This window comes from Scyliorhinus torazame, chromosome 18 (assembly GCF_047496885.1).
Source record: "Scyliorhinus torazame isolate Kashiwa2021f chromosome 18, sScyTor2.1, whole genome shotgun sequence".
Lineage (NCBI taxonomy): Eukaryota > Metazoa > Chordata > Chondrichthyes > Carcharhiniformes > Scyliorhinidae > Scyliorhinus > Scyliorhinus torazame.
In genome coordinates this window covers 2,092,252-2,119,498 of record NC_092724.1, presented here as the reverse complement: position 1 = coordinate 2,119,498, position 27,247 = coordinate 2,092,252, and the positions used below count along the sequence as shown (strand labels likewise).

Genomic DNA, 27,247 nt, shown 5'->3' with positions numbered 1-27,247 from the left:
CACTATACGACTCAAATGCACCAAATTCAGCACTCCCTCAGTCACTAAACTCTCACTATAGCACTCAAATGCACCAAATTCAGCACTCCCTCAGTCACCAAACTCTCACTATAGCACTCAAATGCACCAAATTCAGGACTCCTTCAGTCACCAAACTCTCACCATAGCACTCAAATGAACCAAATTCAGCACTCCCTCAGTCACCAAACTCTCACTATAGCACTCAAATGAACCAAATTCAGCACTCCCTCAGTCACCAAACTCTCACCATAGCACTCAAATGCACCAAATTCAGGACTCCTTCAGTCACCAAACTCTCACTATAGCACTCAAATGAACCAAATTCAGCACTCAGAGCAAACAAAGTCTACACTGTAGGTGGATCACTTTTATACTGTAAATCTAGCCTCTGAAAACTGGCCTAATCCAATTAACTAATTAACAAGCTCCAGCTGCAAGTACCTACAAGTAGAACATAGAACATAGAACATTACAGCGCAGTACAGGCCCTTCGGCCCTCGATGTTGCGTCGACCTGTGAAACCACTCTAAAGCCCATCTACACTATTCCCTTATCGTCTATATGTCTATCCAATGACCATTTGAATGCCCTTAGTGTTGGTGAATCCACTACTGTTGCAGGCAGGGCATTCCATGCCCTTACTACTCTCTGAGTAAAGAACCTACCTCTGACATCTGTCCTATATCTATCTCCCCTCAATTTAAAGCTATGTCACGGTAGCATTGTGGATAGCACAATTGCTTCACAGTCCAGGGTCCAGGGTTCGATTCCCAGCTTGTGTCACTGTCTGTGCGGAGTCTGCACGTTCTCCCCGTGTGTGCGTGGGTTTCCCCCGGGTGCTCCGGTTTCCTCTCACAGTCCAAAGATGTGCGGGTTAGGTGGATTGGCCATGCTAAATTGCCCATAGTGTCCAGAATTGCCCTTAGTGTTGGGTGGGGTTACTGGGTTATGGGGATATGCTGGAGGTGTGGACCTTGGGTAAGGTGCTCTTTCCAAGAGCAGGTGCAGACTCGATGGGCCGAATGGCCTCCTTCTGTACTGAATATTCTATGATTCTATGTCCCCTCGTGCTAGGCATCACCATCCGAGGAAAAAGGCTCTCATTGTCCACCCTATCCAATCCTCTGATCATCTTGTATGCCTCAATTAAGTCACCTCTTAACCTTCTTCTCTCTAACGAAAACAACCTCAAGTCCCTCAGCCTTTCCTCATAAGATCTTCCCTCCATACCAGGCCATGTCAACTTTCAGTACCAACAATCTATCCAACATTTCCTCCTTATCAACTTTGAACTCTTCTGGTGACTTTTATACCATAAAATAGAGCATTTTAGTGATGAGTTGAAGTCAGTCATTACAATCAAGCCACACACCAACACTAGGTGTGGAGATGCAACATATGCACATAGCAACAACAACTTCCAATTATACAGTGACTTCAATATATTAAAATGTCCCAAGGCATCTTACAGGTGAGTTATCAGAATTTGATACTGAGTCATGCAAAGAGATATATGTGACCAAGACTGTCATATAAGAGAGAGCTAGAGAGGCGGAAAAAATTAAGGAAACATTCCAAAGTGTAGAGCCGAAGGAAATTGAGACGGTGCAGGATACCTGTGTTGGACTGTGTTGGAGCAATGCAGAGCTCTTGAAGGGGAGCAGGGCTGATCTCAGAAATTGGGAGGGGTGAGGCCATGAAGAGATTTGAACACAAGGAGAGAATCGCGGAGAATCGCGTGCCGACGTCAGGGCGGCGGGGCCCGTTCGCGGGGATTCTGGAGAACATTCTGGTAAATCTCCTCTGCACTGTTTCCAATGCTTCCACATCCTTCCTATAATGTGGCGACCAGAATTGCACGCAATACTCCAAATGCAGCCGCACCAGAGTTTTGAACAGCTGCAACATGACCTCATGGCTCCGAAACTCAATCCCTCTACCAATAAAAGCTAACACACCGTCCGCCTTCTTAACAACCCTCTCAACCTGGGTGGCAACCTTCAGGGATCTATGTACATGGACACCGAGATCGCTCTGCTCATCCACACTGCCAAGAATCTTACCATTAACCCAGTACTCTGTCTTCCTGTTATTCCTTCCAAAATGAATCACCTCACATTTTTCTGCATTAAACGACATTTGCCACCTCTCAGCCCAGCGCTGCAGCTTATCTATGTCCCTCTGTAACTTGTAACATCCTTCCGCACTGTCCACAACTCCACCGACTTTAGTGTCATCTGCAAATTTACTCACCCATCCTTCTACGCCCTCCTCCAGGTCATTTATAAAAATGACAAACAGCAGTGGCCCCAAAACAGATCCTTGTGGTACACCACTAGTAACTGGACTCCAGTCTGAACATTTCCCATCAACCACCACCCTTTGTCTTCTTCCAGCTAGCCAATTTCTGATCCAAACTGCTAAATCTCCCTGAATCCCATGCTTCCGTATTTTCTGCAGTAGCCTACCGTGGGGAACCTTATCAAACGCTTTACTGAACCTTTGTTTAAAGCTGATTGAAAATTCATCTTCTTCTAAACCAAGCAGCAACTTTTAAGTTAATTAACTAAATAAAAGAAAGACTAGACTTTAGATAAAAATGAACCCTTATACTGCCTCAGTCACCAAACTCTCACTATAGCACTCAAATGCACCAAATTCAGCACTCAGTGCAAACAAAGTCGATAAAATTGAAGAGATAGGGCTGGGAATTGAGCTTCTCAGATTCTCTCTTAGCAGTGCTTTCCGAATGCTCTTAGAACTCTAAACTGGTGTCAGCGGCACGCACACACACGTGAGGCGAATCTCACTGGATGACATGTTGGTGTAGACATTAGCAAGCAAACAGTGAACACCCACTGGAAGGATGCAGAGCGGATAATGCCGATTTACTACCATTTTGGAACTCAACACTCTAGACAACAACCTCTCTTAAACCCACACAGTGGAAGATGTGTTCAGCAGTGAGGGGAATTCCCACCAATACGGTTTAATGGGATCATCAACTACTTACAGGTTATTTGCTGATTATCTTCTTTTGACTACAACATGACAAGTGTTTGTTTCTTCAAGTGGCAAATGGCTGCTGGGAATGGTGTGGCAAATACTGAAGGAGCTCAAGGCTTCTACACAAACCAGTTGCCCCAAGGCATGGATGTACCAGCAGTAGGCATTCTCTTGGACTGGGAGAATGGGCAGAGGCCAGGCAGAGTAAGACGAGTTTCTCAAACAGCGAGGAGGAGGAGGCGGGAAAAGCCTTCGACAGAAGTACACAGAACTCATGGAATTATACTTAACCGGCATTGGTTAATAGCCAATTGCAATCTCCACACCCATTTTTGGGGACTATGTAATTTAGCCCGAATGTCTTATGGCAGCGTCCATTTAAATAATTAGCAATAAAGGACCATAATCATTTTTCTATGCTTTTTGTTCAATTTATTTTGATTTTATTTGAATGCTTCGGTTAAACATAGAACATAGAACATTTCATGCAAACTTCTTAATGTATTCATCATGGGCAGCACGGTGGTACAGTGTCTAGCACTGCTGCATCACGGTGCTGAGGACCCGGGATCGATCCCGGCTCTGGGTCACTGTCCGTGTGGAGTTTGCATTTTCTCCCCGAGTCTGTGTGGGTCTCACCCCCACAACCCAAAGATGTGCAGGGTAGGTGGATTGGCCACGCTAAATTGCCTCTTAATTGGGAAATAAAATAATTGGTACTCTGAATTATTTGTTTAAAAGTAATGTATTCATCACATTGTGTAAACTGTGACCCCTACTCTGTACTCAACCTGTTACTTGGTGGAATGGCTCATGCCAGCAGAGATAAGCAATTTCGGTTTACATCTAGGATTTTTGAACAGTTGAAGATTGGGTTTTAACCTGGTTAAAGGTTGTAGTTAAAAATTGAAAGTGTGCAGTTTGACATCCATCGTTTATTTTAAGGAGTACATAGAACATAGAAAAATACAGCACAGAACAGGCCCTTCGGCCCACGATGTTGTGCCGAACCTTTGTCCTAGATTAATCATAGATTATCATTGAATTTACAGTGCAGAAGGAGGCCATTCGGCCCTTTGAGTCTGCACCGGCTCCTGGAAAGAGCACCCTACCCAAACTCAACACCTCCACCCAACAACAAGGGCAATTTTGGACATTAAGGGCAATTTATCATTGGCCAATTCACCTAACCTGCACATCTTTGGACTGTGGGAGGAAACCGGAGCACCCGGAGGAAACCCACGCAGACACGGGGAGGACGTGCAGACTCCGCACAGACAATGACCCAAGCCGGAATCGAACCTGGGACCATGGAGCTGTGAAGCAATTGTGCTATCCACAATGCTACCGTGCTGCCCTTAAGAACAAATAAATCTACACTATATAATTTTACCGTAATCCATGTACCTATCCAATAGCTGCTTGAAGGTCCCTAATGTTTCCGACTCAACTACTTCCACAGGCAGTGCATTCCATGCCCCCACTACTCTCTGGGTAAAGAACCTACCTCTGATATCCCTCCTATATCTTCCACCATTCACCTTAAATTTAACTTGGGACCATTGGCAGTATTTTGAGGCAGGTTTGAGCATTTGTTGTTTAAGAAGCAGCAACTCACTGGCCCTAACTGTGAGGCTGAGTCAGCTCTGGGAAATGGGGCATCTTTGCCGTAGGCAGTTTGTTGAGTTTGTTGTATGTTTTCAGTTGACACAATGTGATATTGTAGAGTCACAAATGTATTCTAATAAACGTATTACAGCATCAGGACAAATTTTATCATTTTAAAAATAAATCTTAAACTACAAACATGCACAAAAAGACATTGAGTGAGTAAATATATAGATAATTTCCTTCATCCCGCCTTCTCATATTTTCACAACCGTTTAGTTTTATTGATTTAATTTTTTCTAAAACGAATCCCACACATTCAAACTTTATGTTACATACTTTTCAGATGGGACCAACTAGCATCTATTCTGCTAATAATCAGATTTTCAGACAATCGAGTTGCAATAAAAATACACAGGGCACAATCTCTCCCAAAGTCTCAAACATCTGTTTCCCAATCCAAGCTTGCCTCCAACCTGCCCATTTCCGATTTAACTGAGGATGGACGTGGGGTCGGTGGCCGACCCTGGAACTTTAAATCTGGGTACAGCACTAGGTGATGGGGAACTGGTGGAATGGCTGGCTCTCCTTTCCCACCTATCACAGCTCCACTCAAAAGCATCTGGAATCTATTCCCATGTCCGGAGGAATGCCAGTCAGAACTAGATTGAGGTCAGCTCTGTTGACATCTCTGAACATAAGGGTCTGTTGATTCTCATTGTTTCTGTCCATATATAAAGCTGGTCCAACTCCAGGGGAACTCGAGAGGTGCCTGATATGCATAGGGCAGCAATACACAGTACCTTGAGAAGAGGAGGTGTAAACAATGCAGGATAAAATTACAAAACAGCTTCACAGCAGGGATCTTTGGCAGTTTATAGCAATTAACAAATAATGAGAAGATCTGGGAGTTTCACACAGGTTCCAGGAAACATCTTTCCATCATTCATGCTACTTCAGTCTCTGCAATCGTGCAGTCGATTCATGGCAGGGGTTTGAAGGAATTTGCAGAGCAACGTGGAACATTTAAGTAACAGTTGTTGTTCTGCCGTATGATAACAGTGGCAACAGGAAGTAACATCTAAAACCAAACTGCTTAGATAGGGCACAGATGCCACAACGTCCAGTGACTGGATGACTCATGGGAGTGTGCAGCCTCATCCGAGAAAGGAAATAGTTGCCATAGGTTACACAAAATGGGTGTTAATTAAAAAGCTACAGCAACTTGATGGCAAATGAGAACTCAGTAACAGGTTTTCCAAAAGCCTCCATATAAATATCATCTGTCAATATCTTATCTACCTGTGTTTATTCAATTAATTCATTTTTAAAATAAATTTAGAGTATCCAATTCATTTTTTCCATTTAAGGGGCAATTTAGCGCGGCCAATCCACCTACCCTGCGTATCTTTTGGGTTGTGGGGGCGAAACCCACGCAAACACAGGGAGAATGTGGAAACTCCACACGGACAGTGATATTTAATTAATTCTAACGGGAATGCCATCCCAACAACTCACTTCAGCTTTGCTTTCATCTTCTGTACTCAGCGGTGCCACCTGGAGGCAGTGGCTGCTGCCAGTACTACACACACTCAAGGATAGGTATTGTATGCAAGGGCTAGGTGAGTGATGGCAGGTGGGGGGGTTTCGTGGGGAAGCCGAGTGAGGGTGTCAGCAACAGGGGTAGGACGAGTGGCTTTCAGCCCCCATTCCCAACACTGGGTCGCTTGGTCATGGCACTGAGTGCCTTTGAAGTTGCGAGCCCCCTCCCCGGGACCCTGCAAGGGTTTGCTGTTTGCTTCTCATGCTCCCCACACATTGTAAACTCGCCCCCAGCCGCCACTGGCATTAGTTGCCCACTAAAGGGCCTCAATTGGCGGCAGGGTGGAAGGGCGCCCACGGGTTTGCTGGTCCTGGACATAATCAGGGTGGAGGAAGGAAAGTGGAGGTCCCACCACCCTCCGACTGATTAAATGCCCCCTTCTGTCAAACACACCACAAGTGAGTGGGGAGGGGCACAAATTTCATCCCTATTTCACCATTATCATTGTGTCAAAATGCTGGAACTCCTCCCCGTCCAGCATTGTGGAGGTACCAATGCCATATGGACTGCAGCAGTTCCAGAAGGCAGCCCACTACAATCTTCTCAAGGGCAATTAGGGATGGGCAATAAAAAAACTGGGCTCATAGTCCATGAATGAATGAAAGTAATATGTAACACCCCGCAGCTCCAGCTTTCGGTCTCCTTGCAGTCTCATCCCTGCCTTAGCAATGCCAACCTCCCCTGGTGGGGGCTGCTGGCCAGATGCCAATGTGGGCCCTCAGATACGACCTTATCTGCCTGACAACATTCATTAAATGTGGCTCCTGTAGGCAGCTTCTTCACTGGCCACTTCGAGGAAGATCGCGAGCGACATCCCAGCATGGTCATTTCTGGGATCGCGACCTGGAATTGCGGCAGATTTCAGGATTCTGATCCAGCCGGGAAAACTCAACCAAATGATTCCATTTAATCTGCAGTCTCTGTGTAGATGCCAGCCAAGGTGTGGCCCAGCAAACACTAGTGATGTTAAATCACTCAACAAGAGTAATTGATATTTGCCAGTTTGACCGTTGTTGAAGTTTGATCAAAAATATAGCTTTAAATGTTCAAGTTCCCAATGCGGGACATGCCTGCAGCGGGATTCTCCGACCCCCCGCCGTGTCGGAGAATCCTCGGGGGGTGGCGCGAATCCCACCCTGCTGCCCCCACGCCGGCTGCCGTATTCTCCGGCGCCGGTTTTCGGGCGGGGGCGGGGTTCATGCCGCGCCGGTCGGGGGTCGTTGCCATCGGCCTCCCCGGCAATTCTCCAGGCCCTGTTGGGCCGAGCGGCTGTCCATTTTTGGCCAGTCCCGCCAGCGTGGGTTAGACACACGGTCCCACACGGCGGGACCTGGCAGGTAAGTCGGCTGGGGCGATCCTCGGCAGGGTGTGGGGGGATCCGACCCCACGGTGGCCTGGTCCGCGATCGGGGCCCACCGACCTGCGGGTGGGTCTGTGCCGTGGGGGCACTCCTTCCTTCCGCGCCGGCCCCTGTAGGGCTCCGCCAAGGCCGGCGCGGAGAAGACCCCCCTGCGCATGCGGCAGAATACGCCGGCCGGTCTGTGCATGCGCGACATCACGCCGACCCTTCGGCGCATGCGCGAACTCTATCAGTCCCATCGGCGCCAACCGCTCCGGCGTCCACCTAGCCCCCGGAAGTGCGCAGAATTCCACACTTTCGGGAGCTGTTGACGCCGGAGTGGTTCGCGCCGGTTTTCCCGCCAGCGTGTGGACTTAGTCCCGCGAAAGGAGAATCCCGCCCCTGTTCTCTGAAAGTTGATGATGCTGAAATTGTCTGCCTGCCTTCCAACCTCCACCTGAAGTTTATCTTAAATAGACATAGAATTTACAGAGCAGAACGAGGCCATTTGGCCCATCGAGTCTGCACCGAAAAGACCAACCCACCTAAACCCACACCTCCACCCTATCCCCACAACCCACCTAAACCCACACCTCCCCCTATCCCCACAACCCACCTAAACCCACACCTCCCCCTATCCCCACGACCCACCTAAACCCACGCCTCCACCCTATCCCCACAACCCACCTAAACCCACACCTCCACCCTATCCCCACAACCCACCTAAACCCACGCCTCCACCCTATCCCCACAACCCACCTAAACCCACACCTCCCCCTATCCCCACAACCCAGTAACCCCACCTAACCTTTTGGGACACTAAGGGCAATTTAGCGCGGCCAATCCACCTAACCTGCACATCTTTGGACTGTGGAAGGAAACCGGAGCATCCGGAGGAAACCCACGCACACACGGGGAGAACGTGCAGACTCCGCACAGACAGTGACCCAGCGGGGAATCGAACCTGCGACCCTGGCGCCATGAAGCAATAGTGCAAATCACTGTGCTACCGTGCTGCCCTTGTTAAGTACATCTTAACTTGCTGTCTCCAATCCACCCCCAACAGTATACCTAAGGCTCAATCGCAGCAAAGTTCCCTGCACTGCAGACACGCCCAATTCTCACACCGGCCATTCCTCTCTCCTCACTCACTGACTTCACCGTCAGATTTAGGAAGTCCCCAATTGTGCAGCTGGCAATCGCACAACGGGAAGCAGGTTGAACTCATTTCACATTGTACTCTCACACTTCGCAGAGAGCTCACCTCGCCATGCTGCACCCCATCACACCTGGTGCAAAAGTGCACCAATAAAAGCCAATCAAAAATCAATACATTTTAAGTCTCAACTATCTGAATGAAAACAATTCTCCTCCAAGAATATCATCGCCTGGCACCCTTGTCCTTGCCGAACATAATCTCGCCTTCCCTAGTCGCAGATTCCTGGCCAAAATACTCCGGTTACACCGTGATCTAGAATATTGGAAATATCTGTCAGAGCTTGAGAACATTTAGGTTGAAAACTGGTTTTTGTACAGCTAACAGACTGAGCGAATAAAGAAGAATTTCCTGTTTCATTGTGGCAAACCGCACCATTTGCTAAAAGGAAACTGAAGGTCACCATTGTGCAAGTTGACGTTGTCACAAGTAGAAAAACATTATTTAAGGGATGGACTGAAGATGCCAGAAACCACCTCAGAATCTTTTTTACAGCAGAAAATTCTCACTTTTATTATCTTTGGGAGCCACCATGGTTTTAAGAGAAATAATTCTGCTTTAAAAATCTTACTTTGGCAACTAAGATCAGACCAATTTTGAAAATGTTCTTAGCTACGAGGGCTTGCCTCTCCTGTAACTGTGTTGCTGCCTGAAACATGCACTTTGTGCGGATTTAAACAATGTCTCTTAAGGAGTGAGGCATTAACCATCTGACAAAGTATTCTCAGAACCAATTTTGTTTAAAAAAAAATTTTAAAATTGGTTTTCATGTTTTATGGCACATGGTTATCATCGCCAAGTCAAAGTTCTATTTTTACAAATTTCCATCAGGGGTGGGGTTTGATTACTCCCCCCCCCACCCCGAGTCTGACACGTGTATATGAGCTGTGTTGTGATCTGCCTCCCTCTGGCCCTGTTTTCAGGCGCCTCCTCCGTGGCTCTGCCACCTCACCTTCTGCCTCACCGGTTTCTGCCCCACGCCCCCTCCTCTCCCCCTGCCCCTTTGCTCCCCTTCCTCCCCCATCCACCCCACTCTTTCCTTTATGTTTTTGTGGCGCGTCTGTGCACCCCCCCCCCCCCCCTTCCTGCTCTATTGGCTGCTGGCTACGAACAGGTCTTGGAACAAGTTGGTGATCGCCTGCACGTCCTGAGGAGCCCTCTTCCGACCCACACGGATGGTGAATTTTATTTTCTCCAGTTGGAGGAATTCTGACAGGTCGGGCAGCCAGGCTGCAGCTGTGGGTGGTGCTGCCGATCGCCAGCCAAACAGGATTCTTCGGCGGGTGGCGAGGGAGGCAAAGGCTATCGCGTCCGCCCTCCTCCAGATGAATAGTTCCGGCTGGTCTGAGACCCCGAAGACCGCCACTTTTGGGCATGGCTCCACCCTCACACCCCCACAACCTTGGACTTAGCCTTGTGCCTGTGGAGGTGGAGTTTGTCCCGTTCAGTGCTTCGATCCAGAGTCCCCATCCTAATTCTATCCCTAATTCCTCCTCCCACTTTTCCCTGGTCTCATCCAGCGGGATGCGTGTCGCCTCCCAACAGTCGCCCATAGAGGTCCCTGCAGAGCAGGTTCTTTGGGGTGGAGGACAGGTGCGCAAAATGTGCGGGAGGGCGGGCGAACCATGTCCACGTGTTCTGGACATGTCCAAAGCTGAGGGGATTCTGGCAGGGGTTTGCGGACATCATGTCCACGGTGTTAAAAACAAGGGTGGCGCTGAGTCCAGAGGTGGCGATTTTCGGGGTGCCGGAGGACCCGGGAATCCAGGAGGAGAAAGAGGCAGACGTTCTGGCCTTTGCTCCCCTGGTAGCCCGAAGACAGATACTATTAGCTTGGAGGGACTCAAAGCCCCCGAAGTCGGAGACCTGGCTATCGGACATGGCTAGCTTTCTCTGTTTGGAGAAAATCAAGTTCGCCTTGAGAGGGTCACTGTTAGGGTTCGCCCGGAGGTGGCAACCGTTCGTCAACTTCTTTGCGGGAAATTAATTGTCAGCGGACTGGGGGGTGGGGGGGGGGGGGGGTAGTTTAGACTAGAGTAGGGGGGTAATAAGGGTGGGACCTGTATGAAAGGTAAATGGCTTTTGCACTATGTTTATGGTTTCATGTATATTGTTTATTTGGCTGTTGTTACTATACCAAAAATACTTCAATAAAATGTTTATTAAAAAAAAAAAAGAGGTCCCTGCAGTTTCCCCTCCCTAAGTTGCCCGCGTCCAACAGCTCCTCTACCAGTGAGTGTCCCACCATCCATGGGTATGTCGTCATTTCCCTACGTAGGAAATTTTTGATCTGTATGTGCAGTAGCTCGTTTCCTTTGGGCAGTTATATAGATACATAGAAGATAGGAGCAGGAGGAGGCCTTTTGGCCCTTCGAGCCTGCTCCGCCATTCGTCACCAACATGGCTGATCATCCAACTCAATAGCCTAATCCTGCTTTCTCCCCATAGCCTTTGATCCCATTCTCCCCAAGTGCTATATCCAGCCGCCTCTCGAATATATTCAATGTTTTAGCATCAACTACTTCCTGTGGGAATGAATTCCACAGGCTCACCACTCTTTGAGTGAAGAAATGTCTCCTCATCTCTGTCCGAAATGGTTTACCCTGAATCCTCAGACTGTGACCCCTGGTTGTGAACCCACCCACTATCGGGAACCTCACCGTCAGTTCTTCGAGGGTCACTAGTTTATCATTTGTGCAAAAGTCACAAACGGTCAATGTCCTCTCATCCGGTTTCCACCTTTTAAAGGTGGTGTCCATTGTGGCTGGCGTGAACCTGTGATTGTTGCAGATGGGGGCCGTGGTGGACATTTCGGTCAGGCCGCGGGATTGCCTCAATCGGCTCCATGTCCGGAGCATGGCTAACACCACTGGGCTTTGAGTGTTTGGCTGGCGGGGATTGGAGAGCGGTTGTAACTAGGGCTCAGAGAGATGTCCCAATGCAGGACCTCGCCTCATCCTCACCCATTCTCCTTCTGGCTCAATACCCTCACTCTTTCCACTCCAGCCGCCCAGTGGTAGTATGGTAGGTCTGAGAGGGCCAGGCCTCCCATCTTTCCTTTGTAGGACCTTTTTGGGGACCCTTGGATTCTTCTCTCAAAAATAAAATAAACTAGGCAAATATTTTTCTATATTTACACTGTAGTTATACACAGGATTAGTTATACACAGGATTAGTTATACACAGGATTAGTTATACACAGGATTAGTTATACACAGGATTAGTTATACACAGGATTAGTTTTCATCATTAGCTTCTGTAGATGCAAGTCATGCTATCAAATTTGAAGCAGAAAGCCACTCGACAGTAGACTATTAATTATTCTTCAAACCATATGAAACTAGCAATTAGTTTTATTGAAGTTAACTACATGCTACAAATCATATTATATTTGTTTTTATGCCTAATGCAAAACGTAACCAACTATAGTACAAGCTAGGACCTGGACTCTAACTATCCAAATATATGCCTCCACCATCATTTGCATATTAATCTCACTGTTTGAGGGAGACATAAATTGTAACAGAGACATGGAACCTGAATACTCTGAACATTAAAAGTGGTGAGAATGTAAAAATTGTATTCTTTATGTAGGAACATATTTTATTCAGCATCTTACTTTCCACAATCTCCAGGGCAATTTGGAGGAAACGAAGGAGAGAGAAGGAATAGAGAGCTGCATTCCACTGGGTTCATAAAGCCCACTCCATTGAGGAAACCAGACAGTACATTTCATTTATACTGAAGTACACTTTGTAGTCAAGGGTAGCCTCTATACGAGCCACTCTCTAAATTCACCTCTGGATGACATTCCATTCCATAAGACATAGGAGCAGAATTAGGCCACTCGGCCCATCGAGTCTGCTCCGCCATTCAATCATGGCTGATATCTTCTCATCCCCATTCTCCTGCCTTCTCCCCATAACCCCTGATCCCCTTATTAATCAAGAACCTATCTATCTCTGTCTTAAAGACACTCAGTGATTTGGCCTCCACAGCCTTCTGCGGCAAAGAGTTCCACAGATTCACCACCCTCTGGCTGAAGAAATTCCTCCTCATCTCTGTTTTAAACGATCGACCCTTTAATCTGAGATTGTGTCCTCTGGTTCTAGTTTTTCCTACAAGTGGAAACATCCTCTCCATGTCCACTCTATCCAGGCCTCGCAGTATCCTGTAAGTTTCAATAAGATCCCCCCTCATCCTTCTAAACTCCAACGAGTACAGACCCAGAGTCCTCAACCGTTCCTCATACGACAAGCTCTTCATTCCAGGGATCATTCTTGTGAACCTCCTCTGGACCCTTTCCAAGGCCAGCACATCCTTCCTTAGATACGGGGCCCAAAACTGCTCACAACGCTCCAAATGGGGTCAGACCAGAGCCTTATACAGCCTCAGAAGTACATCCCTGGTCTTGTATTCTAGCCCTCTTGACATGAATGCTAACATTGCATTTGCCTTCCTAACTGCCGACTGAACCTGCACGTTAACCTTAAGAGAATCGTGAACAAGGAAGGACTCCCAAGTCCCTTTGTGCTTCTGATTTCCTAAGCATTTTCCCAATTAGAAAATAGTCTATGCCTCCATTCCTCCTTCCAAAGTGCATAACCTCACACTTTTCCACATTGTATTTCATCTGCCACTTCATTGCCCACTCTCCTAGCTTGTCCAAGTCCTTCTGCAGCCCCCTTGCTTCCTCAATACTACCTGTCCCTCTACAGATCTTTGTATCATCTGCAAACTTAGCAACAGTGCCTTCAGTACCTTCTTCCAGAACATTAATGATCTACTCACATCTTGTGGCGCATCAAGGAAAATGTTTGCCCGTTTCCATAGCTAGTAATTCCCAGAACAGATTGCTAGTCTGTTGCCAGGGGCTAACAGGTGCCACTCCACATCAAGCATGGCTGACCAGGGGTCACATCCATGTTTACTGTCATCCATTGGCGTGTTTGGAAGGATTTGCAGGTTGACACTCGGTTTGTTTGGCCACGTGATGAACGCATCTTTCTCGGCCGTCAAGCCCGGGGGTGGGACTCGAACCCAGAGCTCCGGCCCAGAGGCAGAGACACCACCCACTGCACCACAAGACCTCCAGATGACATTAGGGTCGACTATATACCAATAGTATTTGAGAACTGTTAATTCATGATAGGGAGATTCTGTTGCTTAGCGACACACTGAATGAATGAGTTCAAATACCACAAAGAAAGTAAGAACAAGAACAAAATTAGGGGCTGCTTTATGACAATACAGCACATTTACACTTCCAGCTGGATTGACATGCCTTTCTAGCTGAAGGATAGTTGGAGAAGGGAGAGTTTTGAAGCAAACCACAATTCTTGATAGCGTAAGAAGATGAGTAATGAGCAGATGTCTGGGGAACCGTGACGTCAATGTGTAAAGGAAGACGTGCTTGAAAATGATTTCATTTAGTTAGGGTTTGAGATTCAGTGAATGGTCCTGGGGCATCAGTTCCACTATTACTCCACAATAATTTCCCGCTAAATATCATGGGAATTAATTTGGGAGATTTCAATTGGAATTGAAATCTTAGTTGACTTTCATAAGCAGGTATGTTGCCAAACGGGGGCAGGTCAGCAGGTCGAGTACAGAAGCAGGTGGAAGCGTGATTCTGGTAACGAGAATCATCCCCATCCTCCCTCAACCCTGCTCCTACTCCCAACCCCTCGACCTTGCCTATTATACACTATCTTACAAAGTCAGAATTACCCACAGCGTGTTTATAAAGATCATGGAACTAACTCCAGCAAATAGGCACTTTGCTGACTTCCCCCACACTTCTTAGCAGATGTACTCATTGTAGATGTTGAGCACTGATAATTTTTCTTATTAAAATTCAAGAATCAAAAATCTAATCCTGCTAAGTAGTTTAAAGTGTCATTGTGCGGTAGAAAGTGAGTTTATCTTCAGCTTTCGGCCTCTAACTTCATTATATACATCATTGTTGCCTATTGCCGAGGCCTGACATTCATGGCACTAGTACAATTTCTGAAGATTTCCACTTACCTTCCAGCACAATGTCCTTCAGTTTCTCCACCGTTTCAGCAAACCTCGCCACGTCAAGGAGCAGCTGTGTGATCTCCTCCACCTCAGGACCCTCGTAGCTTTCCGAGCTGGTGGTACTGTACACTGGAGAGGCTCTGTACCCTTTGCTGTATCCCCATGTTCCAGAGCTAGCCACTGGGAAACCAGCAGCACTGGAATGTCTACTCAGAGTGTTCGGCCTCTTGAGAGTGCTGACCGCACTGGGACTACTACTGAGCTTTGTCAAGGAGCCCACAGCAGACAGTTCGGATAAAGTGCCAGTCTGTGAGGCAGGTACCTCAATGGCATCTTTGCGAGGCAGCTCCTAAAAAATATAACAGGAAAGAATCATTTACTGTGGTATTTGAAAGACTGGAAACCAATTAGGCACAAACAGGGACAGCATGTTTCAATGTAAACCCACACTTCCCAATCTGCATTCCTCTCTTTATCTTGAAAATTCACATCACTGCAATCTCCCATCATCACTTCCTTGTAGATGTGGATTCCATCCCCACTTCTCTGCTGTCACTAATGACAGAACACTAAGCATGAAGTACTCTGGACTAGTAATCCATAGATCCAGACATGCAGTGCCGAGAAACACATGGCTATAAAACGCCACCCGTGTGAGATCAGGGGCCTCAGCGCGAACGTGCAGCCGAGGTCGCGCACAGTCCCGTTTTTTGCACTGAGGAGCTCCGCTCACCGGAATCCCCAATACAACGAGAAACCTGCAGCGAGAAATTTAAAAATGGCGTCCCGATCTTTGAGACCACCGACCCCCCTCCCCCCACGCCCTGGCCCCATGGCCCCAACGCACTTTGGGAGGGTCCCAGCCCCACCGCTCCGCACATCCTCCAACACCCGGCAGGGCCCTCAGCCCAATCGCATCGATGCAGAAAATGCCAGCTTGGCACCATGACAATTTCAGGCTGGTATCCAGGTGCCACTGCCAACGTGCCAAGGTGGCATTTTTGCCCGTGCACGATAGGGCCGGGGGTACTCTGCGTGGGTGGTGGGAGGGGGGGTGTGCGGGGGGCCAGCGACCCTCCCAAAGTGCATTTGTGGTGGGGGAATAGGAGGTCGTCGATCGCTTTGGGGGCCTCAGAGATCGGGACGCTATTCAATCTCTCGCTACATTGGGCAGGTCTGGTGAACGGAGCTCCCACTGTGCAGAATGATCCTTATTCAAAGTGAGTCGCATTGAATAGCCACGTGTTTCCCGTCACTGCGAGTACTGGGAATCGCGGCTAAACGCTCTCGCTAGGGGACCTGCTCCTTTTTGGGAGAATCGCGGCCATAGAATCCAGGTCAGAAGGAGGCCATTTGGCCCATCGAGTCGTGCCTATCCTCTAAAGGACACTCCACCCAGAGACCCTTATATTTTTATTATTTACAATGAAGCATATTCTTCAACCAATTATTGTGAAATACTTTATCTAGTTTTCCTTTTGGTTCTCATTCTTAATCCTGAAATCAAGTCCGTCACCATGAATAGTTTGGTAATAGGCACCTTAGAATCTTGCCATTCCCCTCTCCCCTTGGGCAGTTCCCCACTGCTGGCTGAATATTTGGAAAGACCCTGGACAAATATTCTATAACACACTCAGAGGAAATATCATAGCAGGTTTCTCCCTTACCTGAAGCTAAATCAAGCAAAGTTCCAGAATTACAGCGAACCTTTTGGCTTCTATTTGCCTTATTTTTTTTCCTTCTAGCCTCACAATTCCATTCTGGACAAAAGGTTCATCCAACTCGTTCCCAACAACACAAGTATTTTTTTTAACTGGTGCTAACCATTCCACATCCCCATAAAACCCATCGCTTTTTGGGGGACAATGCTCAGGATCCTACCCAAATTTACCAGAAAAATATTAATTCATCAGTTTCAGCTGCTTTTGCAACTGAGAGTGAAGCAACTACGAGTCCAATTTCAATCACCCAAAGGGTGACATCCCCTTCTTTCCTTCCAGGCACAGACGCAGTATTTAGTTCTGAGCAGACTGAAGACTATTTTCTGTGTGTGATCGGGCCCAAGTGACAGGTGTCACCATCTGCTTCCATGTGTTCTAAAATGATTAAATCAATCGTCAGATTGTCAGTTTTGTAACTGACTGGCCTCTGCAATTCTTTCTTAGCCAATTTACACCCCAATTTTTGGGAGATTGCTTCCACCACCAAAATGGATGCTGAGAGCTGAGCGGGGAGAAAGACAAGTGAAGGATTCAATATTTATTTTTAAAAGGAAAATGGTTAGTATATAAAGATTAGTCTAGACTAAATATCAAATAGAAAAATAATAGAAAGCAGGTTGGCTGGTCGATCGTGCAGAGTGGCTTGGCCTAGTCTAAAATAATCGAAGCCTGAAACAAAACATGGAAAAGGGAAGACAGATGTTGGATCATTTATATTTAATTAAACTTGCTTGTGTGTTTATTTTTGTCATTTAGATTAAATATTAAAATATAAGGTTAGTCCTGCGTATCAGTGGCTTCATTATTGCAGATGTCGACACCACAATGTGCGTGAGCTAAAAGACAATTTTTATTAATACGCAGCTTGAGAACTGGAATTTTGCTGAATGTCCCATCAGTTAAAGGGTTAAAGGTTGATTGCCCAAACTGTGTTCCTCAGTCACTGCCAGCAGTTTGCCAACAGGCAACACACTTCAGCTCTTTTCAAAATGTAAAGAAAACAACTGAGGTTTCTTGGGCTCTTTAATTGTGTAGAAAGGGAAAGTGACAGTTGATACTCCTCTGGATCAAAGTCAAGCCAGTGCAAATCCTTGTGAATATTGAACATACCGCAGAGAGAGTGCAAATTTATGCGGTGCTCCTGTCCTGGGTTTGGCTGAAACCTGTCATAAACATCGTTAATGAGCTTTGAACGTGCACATTTGTGAGAAGCTCAGCTGGAATGACAGGGTCATTGAGATTCATTTGCACACTCCTCTTGGCACAGTCCGCGAACCTCGACCCTCCTGTTGGCACAGTCCGCGAAGCTCGACCCTCCTGTTGGCACAGTCCGCGAACCTCGACCCTCCTGTTGGCACAGTCCGCGAACCTCGACCCTCCTCTTGGCACAGTCCTCGAACCTCGACCCTCCTGTTGGCACAGTCCGCGAACCTCGACCCTCCTCTTGGCACAGTCCGTGAACCTCGACCCTCCTGTTGGCACAGTCCGCGAACCTCGACCCTCCTGTTGGCACAGTCCGTGAACCTCGACCCTCCTCTTGGCACAGTCCGCGAACCTCGACCCTCCTGTTGGCACAGTCCGCGAACCTTGACCCTCCTGTTGGCACAGTCCGCGAACCTCGACCCTCCTGTTGGCACAGTCCACGAACCTCGACCCTCCTCTTGGCACAGTCCGCGAACCTCGACCCTCCTGTTGGCACAGTCCGCGAACCTCGACCCTCCTGTTGGCACAGTCCGCGAACCTCGACCCTCCTGTTGGCACAGTCCGCGAACCTCGACCCTCCTCTTGGCACAGTCCGTGAACCTCGACCCTCCTGTTGGCACAGTCCGCGAACCTCGACCCTCCTGTTGGCACAGTCCGTGAACCTCGACCCTCCTCTTGGCACAGTCCGCGAACCTCGACCCTCCTCTTGGCACAGTCCGCGAACCTCGACCCTCCTGTTGGCACAGTCCGTGAACCTCGACCCTCCTGTTGGCACAGTCCGCAAACCTCGACCCTCCTGTTGGCACAGTCCGCGAACTTCGACCCTCCTGTTGGCACAGTCCGCGAACCTCGACCCTCCTGTTGGCACAGTCAGCGAACCTCGACCCTCCTGTTGGCACAGTCCGCGAACCTCGACCCTCCTGTTGGCACAGTCCGCGAACCTCGACCCTCCTGTTGGCACAGTCGGCGAACCTCGACCCTCCTGTTGGCACAGTCCGCGAACCTCGACCCTCCTGTTGGCACAGTCAGCGAACCTCGACCCTCCTGTTGGCACAGTCAGCGAACCTCGACCCTCCTGTTGGCACAGTCCGTGAACCTCGACCCTCCTGTTGGCACAGTCCGTGAACCTCGACCCTCCTCTTGGCACAGTCCGCGAACCTCGACCCTCCTCTTGGCACAGTCCGCGAACCTCGACCCTCCTCTTGGCACAGTCCGTGAACCTCGATCCCGCTGTCAGCGAGCAGCCAGAGTATTGGAAACGTGTTGGCGCTGGCGTTTCATCATTTACTCCGCTAACAGCGGCGTGAGGCAGAGAACTTTGCCCTAAATGTTCTCGCCGGGACTGAATAGCGTGCGATTGGCGTTTACGTTGGGGCTGCTATTTGTTAAGTGATTCAGGACATGTAAATGGGCGGACCGCTGCCGCCGGGAATTGGAAGCATTTGCTGGTCCAGTGGGCGCTGTAACCTCTGGGGCCGGAATTTGAGCTGAAAATCTGGCAGGCTGCAGCTGCTTTAAGCGCTTCACTCACCACATGCTCATTTCAGCCACAAAGACGGCTCAGCGAAGACCTGTCCCCCGATAACAGGAATCCGAGATGGACCCACTGCTCGATGCCAATGAGGAGAGGAGGGACATCCTCTTCCCCAGGGAGGGCCACACACTCCAGCCTGCCCTCCTGAACAGCACCTGGGAGGAGGTGGCAGAGGCAGTCAGCGCTGCCAGCAACACCAGGAGGAAAAGCTGGTGATCCTGAGGGGTGGGTGTCACTGGTGAGGCCTCTGCCCTAAGAGGGGCAGAGTATCAGGGAGGGTTCCCGAGGCCACGGTGCAGGTGTCCTCTGGTTGGGGTGAGCTCTGCTGTTCCCCTGCTTCCTCTGCCGTGGGGCTGCGCTTCTGAGGAGTGGCCGCACCTGGTGTGCCCCTGATTGAGCTTGGCCAGGCCCATCCCCTTCTTGATACCGCTGGAGTCGGGGGGTTTCCAGAGGGGGGGCCTGGGTGGCTCCCAGTTGACCAGAGGCTCTCTGAACATTCACAGGACACAGCGAGCGGTCAGCAGTGTGAGCAGCCTGGGGCCTGTAAGCAGCAACAAAGGGGGTGCGTTTAAATCACAGACTGCAGCAATGGCGGTCTGAGCCAGGCCCCCGCGATCCCGAGGGGGACACTCCCATCCCGAGGGGGACATCCTGAGTCCAAGATCTTGGCACCAAGTCATTCCCCACTCCTCCCCACAGCCCAGACTCCCCCCCCCAGCCCAGCCTCCCCCCAGACTCCCCCCCCAGCCCAGACTCCCCCCAACCCAGGCTCCCCCCCAGCCCAGACTCCCCCCAGACTCCCCCCAACTCAGGCTCCGCCCCCAGCCCAGACTCCCCCAACCCAGACTCCCCCCAATCCAGACTCCCCCCAACCCAGACTCCCCCCCACCAGCCCAGACTCCCCCCAACCCAGGCCCCCCCCAGCCCAGACTCCCCCCAGACTCCCCCCAACCCAGACTCCCCCCCAGCATAGACTCCCCCCAACCCAGACTCCCCCCAGCCCAGACTCCCCCCAGCCCAGATTCCCCCCAGCCCAGACTCCCCCCAGACTCCCCCAAGCCCAGACTCCCCCCAAACTCCCCCCAACCCAGACTCCCCCCAACGGAGACTCCCCCCAGACATCCCCCCAGCCCAGACTCCCCCCAGACACCCCCCCAGCCCAGACTCCCCCAATTCACCTCACAAGCACATCTTTTGGGACTTGTGGGAGGAAACCGGAGCACCCGGAGGAAACCCACGCAGACACGGGGAGAACGTGCAGACTCCGCACGGACAGTGACCCAAGCCGGGAATCGAACCTGGCACCCTGGCGCTGTGAAACAACAGTGCTAACAATGGTGCCGTTTAGGACTGGTTCACATAAACATGGACCAGGCATAACAGCACCTGAGGGGGTTTCCTAGGCCATCGGAGGCCCCTGGGTGGGCAGGGTAATACCCTGGCACTCCTGCTGCTACCTTGGCACAGTCACCCTGGCCCTGCCAGTACTAACTTGGCACCTGGGTGGCACTGCCAGGCTGGCAGGAGCATTGCCCAACTGGCAGTACCAAGTTGACCAGGTGCCTGGTTGCCCTTGCCGGGAATCGGGCCTGGGGGTGCCTTGCCCTTAAGAGGCGGAATGATGAGGGGGTTCAAGGAACCCATAACATAAAAGTTGGGGTGGCTGGAAGCCGCGGTGGGACGGCCGAGCGATCAGAGCAGCATTTATAAATGGTGCCCCCATCCCGTCAGTGCAGGAAATTAAGGTAAGTGTGGCCTCGGTGGAGCGTTCCTCGACAAGGCCAACAAAGCAAAGTCCCGTCTGATAGCGGGGTCGTTGTTGGCCCTGCAGGTGCCGGGAAACATCCCGGTAAACACGCCCAAAACCGGAGTCTGTTTTTCTCCCATTAAATGGCACCCATTATTTCTGAAAAAGTGAAGAATTCGTAACATGGTGCAATGCTTCACCTTCTGTACTGAACATTCATTCTGCAATTGGAAAGTCCTCTCTGTTGGTAGTCGGAATCCATTGTCACAGGATTGACAGAGGATTCTGTGTGTATTAGTGATCTGAGGCACTCCCATGGAAGCTTCCTGGTGGTTGGTGATGCTGGATGTGTGAATCGTACTCTCATTCACTTGTGTGCCAAGCCTATTATGGGGTCTCTAAGCTTCACTTGCATTCCCAGTAGGTAAATATTTATGTTCATGGCTCTCAAACCCTAAGCACCTGGGCTGAAAGGTAGAAAATTCCACAAATCCAGCACCCATCTTTCCAAATTTCCTCCCACTTCTCTTGAGGATGTTGACCCACGATGGTGAATGATTTCAGGCGTGCCAGAAACCTCTGTACTCCCCTAAACGGGTACTCTTTATGTAGACCATGAGTGCAAGGTGTCTTTTCAACCCATCAGAGTAGGTCCAATCTCGTCTTCAACCAATATCCATGCAGCAAGGCTCATTCGACGTTTATCATAACTGTAATGTATTTTCTCCCGCCCTAGTCTGTTGGCACTGAGCCCAGTTTTGATGCTCCCATTATTACCCCAACTAAGATCAGCTAACTCGGCACAGAGGGGCTGAATGGGGAGCATGCCGGGTCCATATGGCTCAGAACCAGAGCTGATGGTTCTCTTAGCCATTGGAGAGCTGAAGATCCCATCATCTTAAAGAGTTTTTATTTAAAGTTACACCCAGTCACACTTCACCATCACTTTCCCATTGCCATGTGTGCTCTGCATTTTTATATTTTCATCCTCATGTGGTTTGGCAGCTGTGGTAATGTTGTTCATATTACCACAGCTGTAATGTTGCAATACCTTTGTGACGGTTTTCTCCTCTGTTCCTGTTTTCAAAAGTGCAGAAAAATATTTTAAAATACAATTTTTGAAAGTGAACTAAGTCACAAGAGTCAAATATTTGGTGCCTTCAGATATATTGGCCAAACCTCACTCATGATGTTAAATAACGCACCCCTTCTAATCAGCAGCAGTTGCCAAGTTCACCTCAAACATCAGCACAGGAAGTATATTTCACAAAGAGACATTTTATATCTCTCAATCATCCACAAATATATTGCACAATTATGTCAGTTACTGGTTTTTAATTTCTGACCTACAGCTAATATTATTGCTTAAATAAATCTCAGGGGAGCCCACCTCTACAGTAAAAATTTGTTCTGCAAATGGACTTTTCTCTCTTTTATTTTCATAACATTAAATTGCCTTTAAAAGAGAATGATGTCCAGGGGATGTGGTGATGTGCATCAATGTAAATGCATGTAGGCTAGCTAGACACTAGAGGGAGCACCAGAAACATCACACACACACACTCAACCAATAGATCAGGTAAATAGGACACAACCAATGGACATTCACGATACACAAGGAGGTGACACGACCACAGGGGGGCATTACACCAACCCATATATAAAGGACACCACACACATGATCTGCCTCTTTCCAGTGGAGACAGTCAGTGAGTACAGACACAGGGTTGATTCAATATTACACCCACCACGTGGATTGCAGCAACTGGTTAGTCAGTCTGGGTAGCTATAGTAGGATTAGCAGTAGTGTCGAACCCGAGTAATAGAAGTGTAAATAGTTTAATAAACGTGTTGAAGTTATCTCCACGTCTGAATCTTCGTTTGTCAAGTGCACCACAAGGAAGCCGCTTATATTACACCTACAACATAACAAATCAGGAGAGAAATATTTTCAGTGTAGCAGCACCTTCCTCGAGCTCTGAACATTGCAATGTGCCCCTGGGATTCACATTCCTAAATGGAAGCTTTGCTGATCCTTCTTCAATATGATGGGAGTCAGTCGCATATGCACCTATCAGAAATGTTGCCCAAGCACCTCTTTCCTGTGTTTGAGACTTGTCCTGATTTCCTTTTGCCAGCTTTTCCAGTCCAGTATACTTCTACCAATCTCAGGCAAGATAGATCATAAATAAAAGCAAAATACTACGGATGCTGGAAATCTGAAATAAAAGCAGGGGGCTGGATTGTCCGTTTGGGAGACTAAGTCCCCCATGCCGGTGTGAAAACGATGGTCTTTTACGCCAGGAAAACTGGCGCAAAATGGCCACTGATTCCCCATTTTGCTGGGGTGAGCAGGGAGGCAGCGAGGAGCTCGCAGCTCTAGCCGGCAATACGGCCCTCAGCACTTCCGGTTCCGTGGCCGCACATGCGCATGACGGACTCAGCCCGCGGACCCGGACCGCAAAAGTAGTGCCCCCCCTTCGGCCACTCGCGCGCCCTGGACCGCCCGCCCACAGTGCCCTCAGCCCCGAATGAAGCCCCTCCTGCCAGGGGATCTGCCCTCCCGCGACTGTGGGGGCGCCCGACTGAGTCCGCTGCCATCATGTGAGGTTTGGTGTGAGCACGTGTAACCGTCACCGTCGTGAATTTGGTCAGACGCGGTCAGAGCATCGGGGGGGGGGGGGGGGGGGGGGGGGCGGCCTGGGGCCGTGGATACATCAAATGCGATTTCACCGTCGGGTGGTGAAGAATCCAGCCCAGGAAGTGTTGGATAAACTCCGCAGGTCTGGCAGCTGGACAGAGAAACAATTAACGTTTTGAATCTAAATGTCCCTTGGACAGAGCAGTTCTATAGAAGGATCATTTAGATGCGAAACGTTAACTCGATTTCTCAATCTGCCAGAGTTTATCCAGCATTTCCTGATTTTATTTTGGATCCTGAATATATAGGGCGGGATTTTCCATCCATCCCGCCGCGTGTTTCGTGGTGATGGGAGTCGGCCTGTCATTGGCCAATGGCGGGGTCTTCTGATCCTGCTATTGTCAACGAGATTTCCCACTGAATGCACCCCTCGCCCCCGGGAAACCGCAGTGGGGGTGCTCTGTCGGGGGACTAAACATCACCAGTCTGAACAGCTGGAAAACCCAGCCCTTTGTGCAGCGTTTGTGAGAAGAACCCGATGATCATTTATTTGAAGTGTTGGGGCAGCATGGTAGCACAGTGGTTAGCACAATTGCTTCACAGCTCCAGGGTCCCAGGTTCGATTCCAGCTTGGGTCACTGTCTGTGCAGAGTCTGCACGTCCTCCCCGTGGGTTTCCTCCGGGTGCTCCGGTTTCCTCCCACAGTCCAAAGATGTGCAGGTTAGGTGGATTGGCCATGATAAATTGCCCTTAGTGTTCAAAATTGCCCATAGTGTTGGGTGGGGTTGCTGGGTTATGGGGATAGGGTGTGAAGGTGTTGACCTTGGGTAGGGTGCTCTTTCCAAGAGCCGGTGCAGACTCGATGGGCCGAATGGCCTCCTTCTGCACTGTAAATTCTATGATTCTATGATCCCAGAGGAAGCTTCTGTCTAAAGATCCAAATCTATTTCTCATTTAAAGAGGACAAAATTATAGATCAGAGCAGGGAGTGAATTACTCAGAATGGTAATTTCCTCCTAAGATTCCATTTTTGTTGGAAAATTCCACTCATCTTTAAATGTAATTTCTTGATCATTTCATGATAAGGAAACAGCAAAGTGACAAACAGTTAATTCCCTTAAAAGGTGTCAACTGTGCTTCTGTGCATCAAACCCAGTGTGTGCTTGAGAGATCTCGATTTCCTGCCTCAGTACACCTTGATGTAACATTGGCTTTTGGTATTTCATTTCATCGCACTTTGTAGCAAAGTTCACACCAATTCGACTGGATACAATTGCACACACACACTCAACAGCTTCTAAAACATTACGCAGCGTCCAAAAACCTAGCAAACGTGATGTTATTTCTATAAATCTATAAAAAGTGAAGACAAGTTACTATTTTTCAATGAGAGGTGCAGGGAGAGCCTACACGCCTTCACGGGGAAATCAGCTAAAGTTACAAAAGTGTGAAGGGGAAATATTCAAATGTTGAAGGCGCTGATTGGTGAAGGAGGAGGCAAGTTGTCTTGGAAGGTTTGAGGGGGTAACTTTTGGCAGCTCCTTCAGGCCGTTAAACAATCTCTGAGGTGCCAAAATGGGATTGTCAGATAAAACACCATTTCACCCACGTTTAGTGCAAGAGACCATCTTAGTAAAGTAGTTGAAGATTGATCTAAAAATGGCTGCTTAGAGGGTAGCACGGTGGCGCAGTGGTTAGCACTGCTGCCTCACGGTGTCGAGGTCCCAGGTTCGATCCCGGCCCCGGGTCACTGTCCGTGTGGAGTTTGTACATTCTCCCCGTGTCTGCGTGGGTTTCGCCCCCACAACCCAAAGATGTGCTGAATAAGTGGGTTGGCCACGCTAAATTGCCCCTTAATTGGAAAAAATGAATTGCGTACTCTCAATTGATTTTTTCGAAAAGAATGACTGCCTAGAAAGATGTTAAGAGATTGATTGTCACTTCAATCACCTGCTCGCCCTCATTAACAAGGTTGTGAGTCATTTTAATGGATGCTCTTCAACCAAGACCTCCTCCCAATAGCAATGTGCTGACTTTTGAAATAATTGGGTGTCTTTCTGGGGAACTTTGTTCCTTTTAATAAATTTAGAGTACCCAATTCATTTTTTCCAATTGAGGGGCAATTCAATCCACCTACCCTGCACATCTTTGGGTTGTGGGGGCGAAACCCAAACACACGCAGAACGTGCAGACTCCGCACAGACAGTGACCCAAGCCAGGAATCGAATCTGGGACCCTGGTGCTGTGAAGCAACAGTGCTAACCACTGTGCTACTGTGCCACCCTAAAAGTACCGAAAAGGAGTGTGCTGTGAATTTTTTAAAAATTCATTCATGGGATGTGGGAATCACAGTCTGTGCCAGCGTCTATTGCCCATCCCTAATTGGCCTTGAAAGAACAGTTAAGAGTCAACCACATTGCTGTGGGTCTGGAGTCACATGTAGGCCAGACCGGGTAAGGATGGCAGATTTCCTCCCCTAAAGGACATTAGTGACCCAAATGGGTTTTTAATAACAATCAACAATGGTTTCATGGTCATTATTAGACTTTTAATTCCATATTGTTATTGAATTTAAATTACACAAGCTGCCATGGTGAGATTTGAACCTGTGACCCCCAGACATTACTCTGGGTCGCTGGGTTACTAATCCAGTGACAATATCGCTATGCCACCACTTCCCCCTACACAGCACAGTGGTTAGCACTGTTGCTTCACCGCGCCAGGGTGCCAGGTTCAATTCCCAGCTTGGGTCACTGTCTGTGCGGAGTCTGCACGTTCTCCCCGTGTCTGCGTGGGTCTCCTCCGGGTGCTCCAGTTTCCTCTCACAAGTCCCGAAAGACGTGCTGTTAGGTGAATTGGACATTCTGAATTCTCCCTCTGTGTACCCGAACAGGCGCCAGAATGTGGCGACTAGGGGCTTTTCACAGTAACTTCACTGCAGTGTTAATGTAAGACTACTTGTGACAATAAAGATTATTATTATTAGGGAGAGATGGGAAGAAATGGAATGCTTGGTCATGGGAAACTTGCTGTGAGTCCCTCCTCGAATCCCCCTCTGCCATCCCTCATGGTCTGCAGAGGGACTGGGGCGAGGACCTGAGACCAGACAGAACAACACCAACTGCGTAGCAGAAAGGAATAGGAGAGACAGGAAGGTGACGGGACCTGTTCCCCGCTGTGGTAAAATCATATTGAGATAGAAGATCAGCCATCATCTAGCTGAATGGTGTAGCAGGTCTGAGGGGCTGAATGGCCTGATCCAATTCCTCTTTCCTATGTTCCTATTTGCATCTTAAAACAGGCAAGCAAAATAATCCCAAAGTTCCCTTAACAATCAGTTTTCCACATCCAACCTCTTGCACTGCCTCAGATCACAGAGCTTCTCTGTCCTATACAGAGCTAGCAGCTCTTCACCTTGCTATATTCTGATACTCGCCTTTTTCCAGGTCATGCTTGCATTCTCCTTCCCTATTCCCTCAGTCAATGACAATATTCTGCCATCTCCGAAAATGCCAAAGTGTTACTCCCGGTTTCTCTCCTTTCCCCACCCCCTGCTCCCAGCACCAACTTCAGCCTTCCCTTGCTTC

At 48.9% G+C, this 27,247-nt stretch overlaps 1 protein-coding gene across 2 annotated transcripts in view; it reads right to left on the bottom strand.

Annotated features, from left to right (window-relative positions):
* Positions 1-27,247, bottom strand: part of LOC140394892 (rho GTPase-activating protein 45-like) — a 267,986-nt gene that overhangs the window by 229,631 nt on the left and 11,108 nt on the right. For both annotated transcript variants that reach the window (XM_072482050.1, XM_072482049.1), the window contains exon 2: positions 14,821-15,163. In XM_072482050.1, the coding sequence (XP_072338151.1) occupies positions 14,821-15,163 (343 nt within the window). The remainder of the gene's footprint in view (positions 1-14,820; positions 15,164-27,247) is intronic.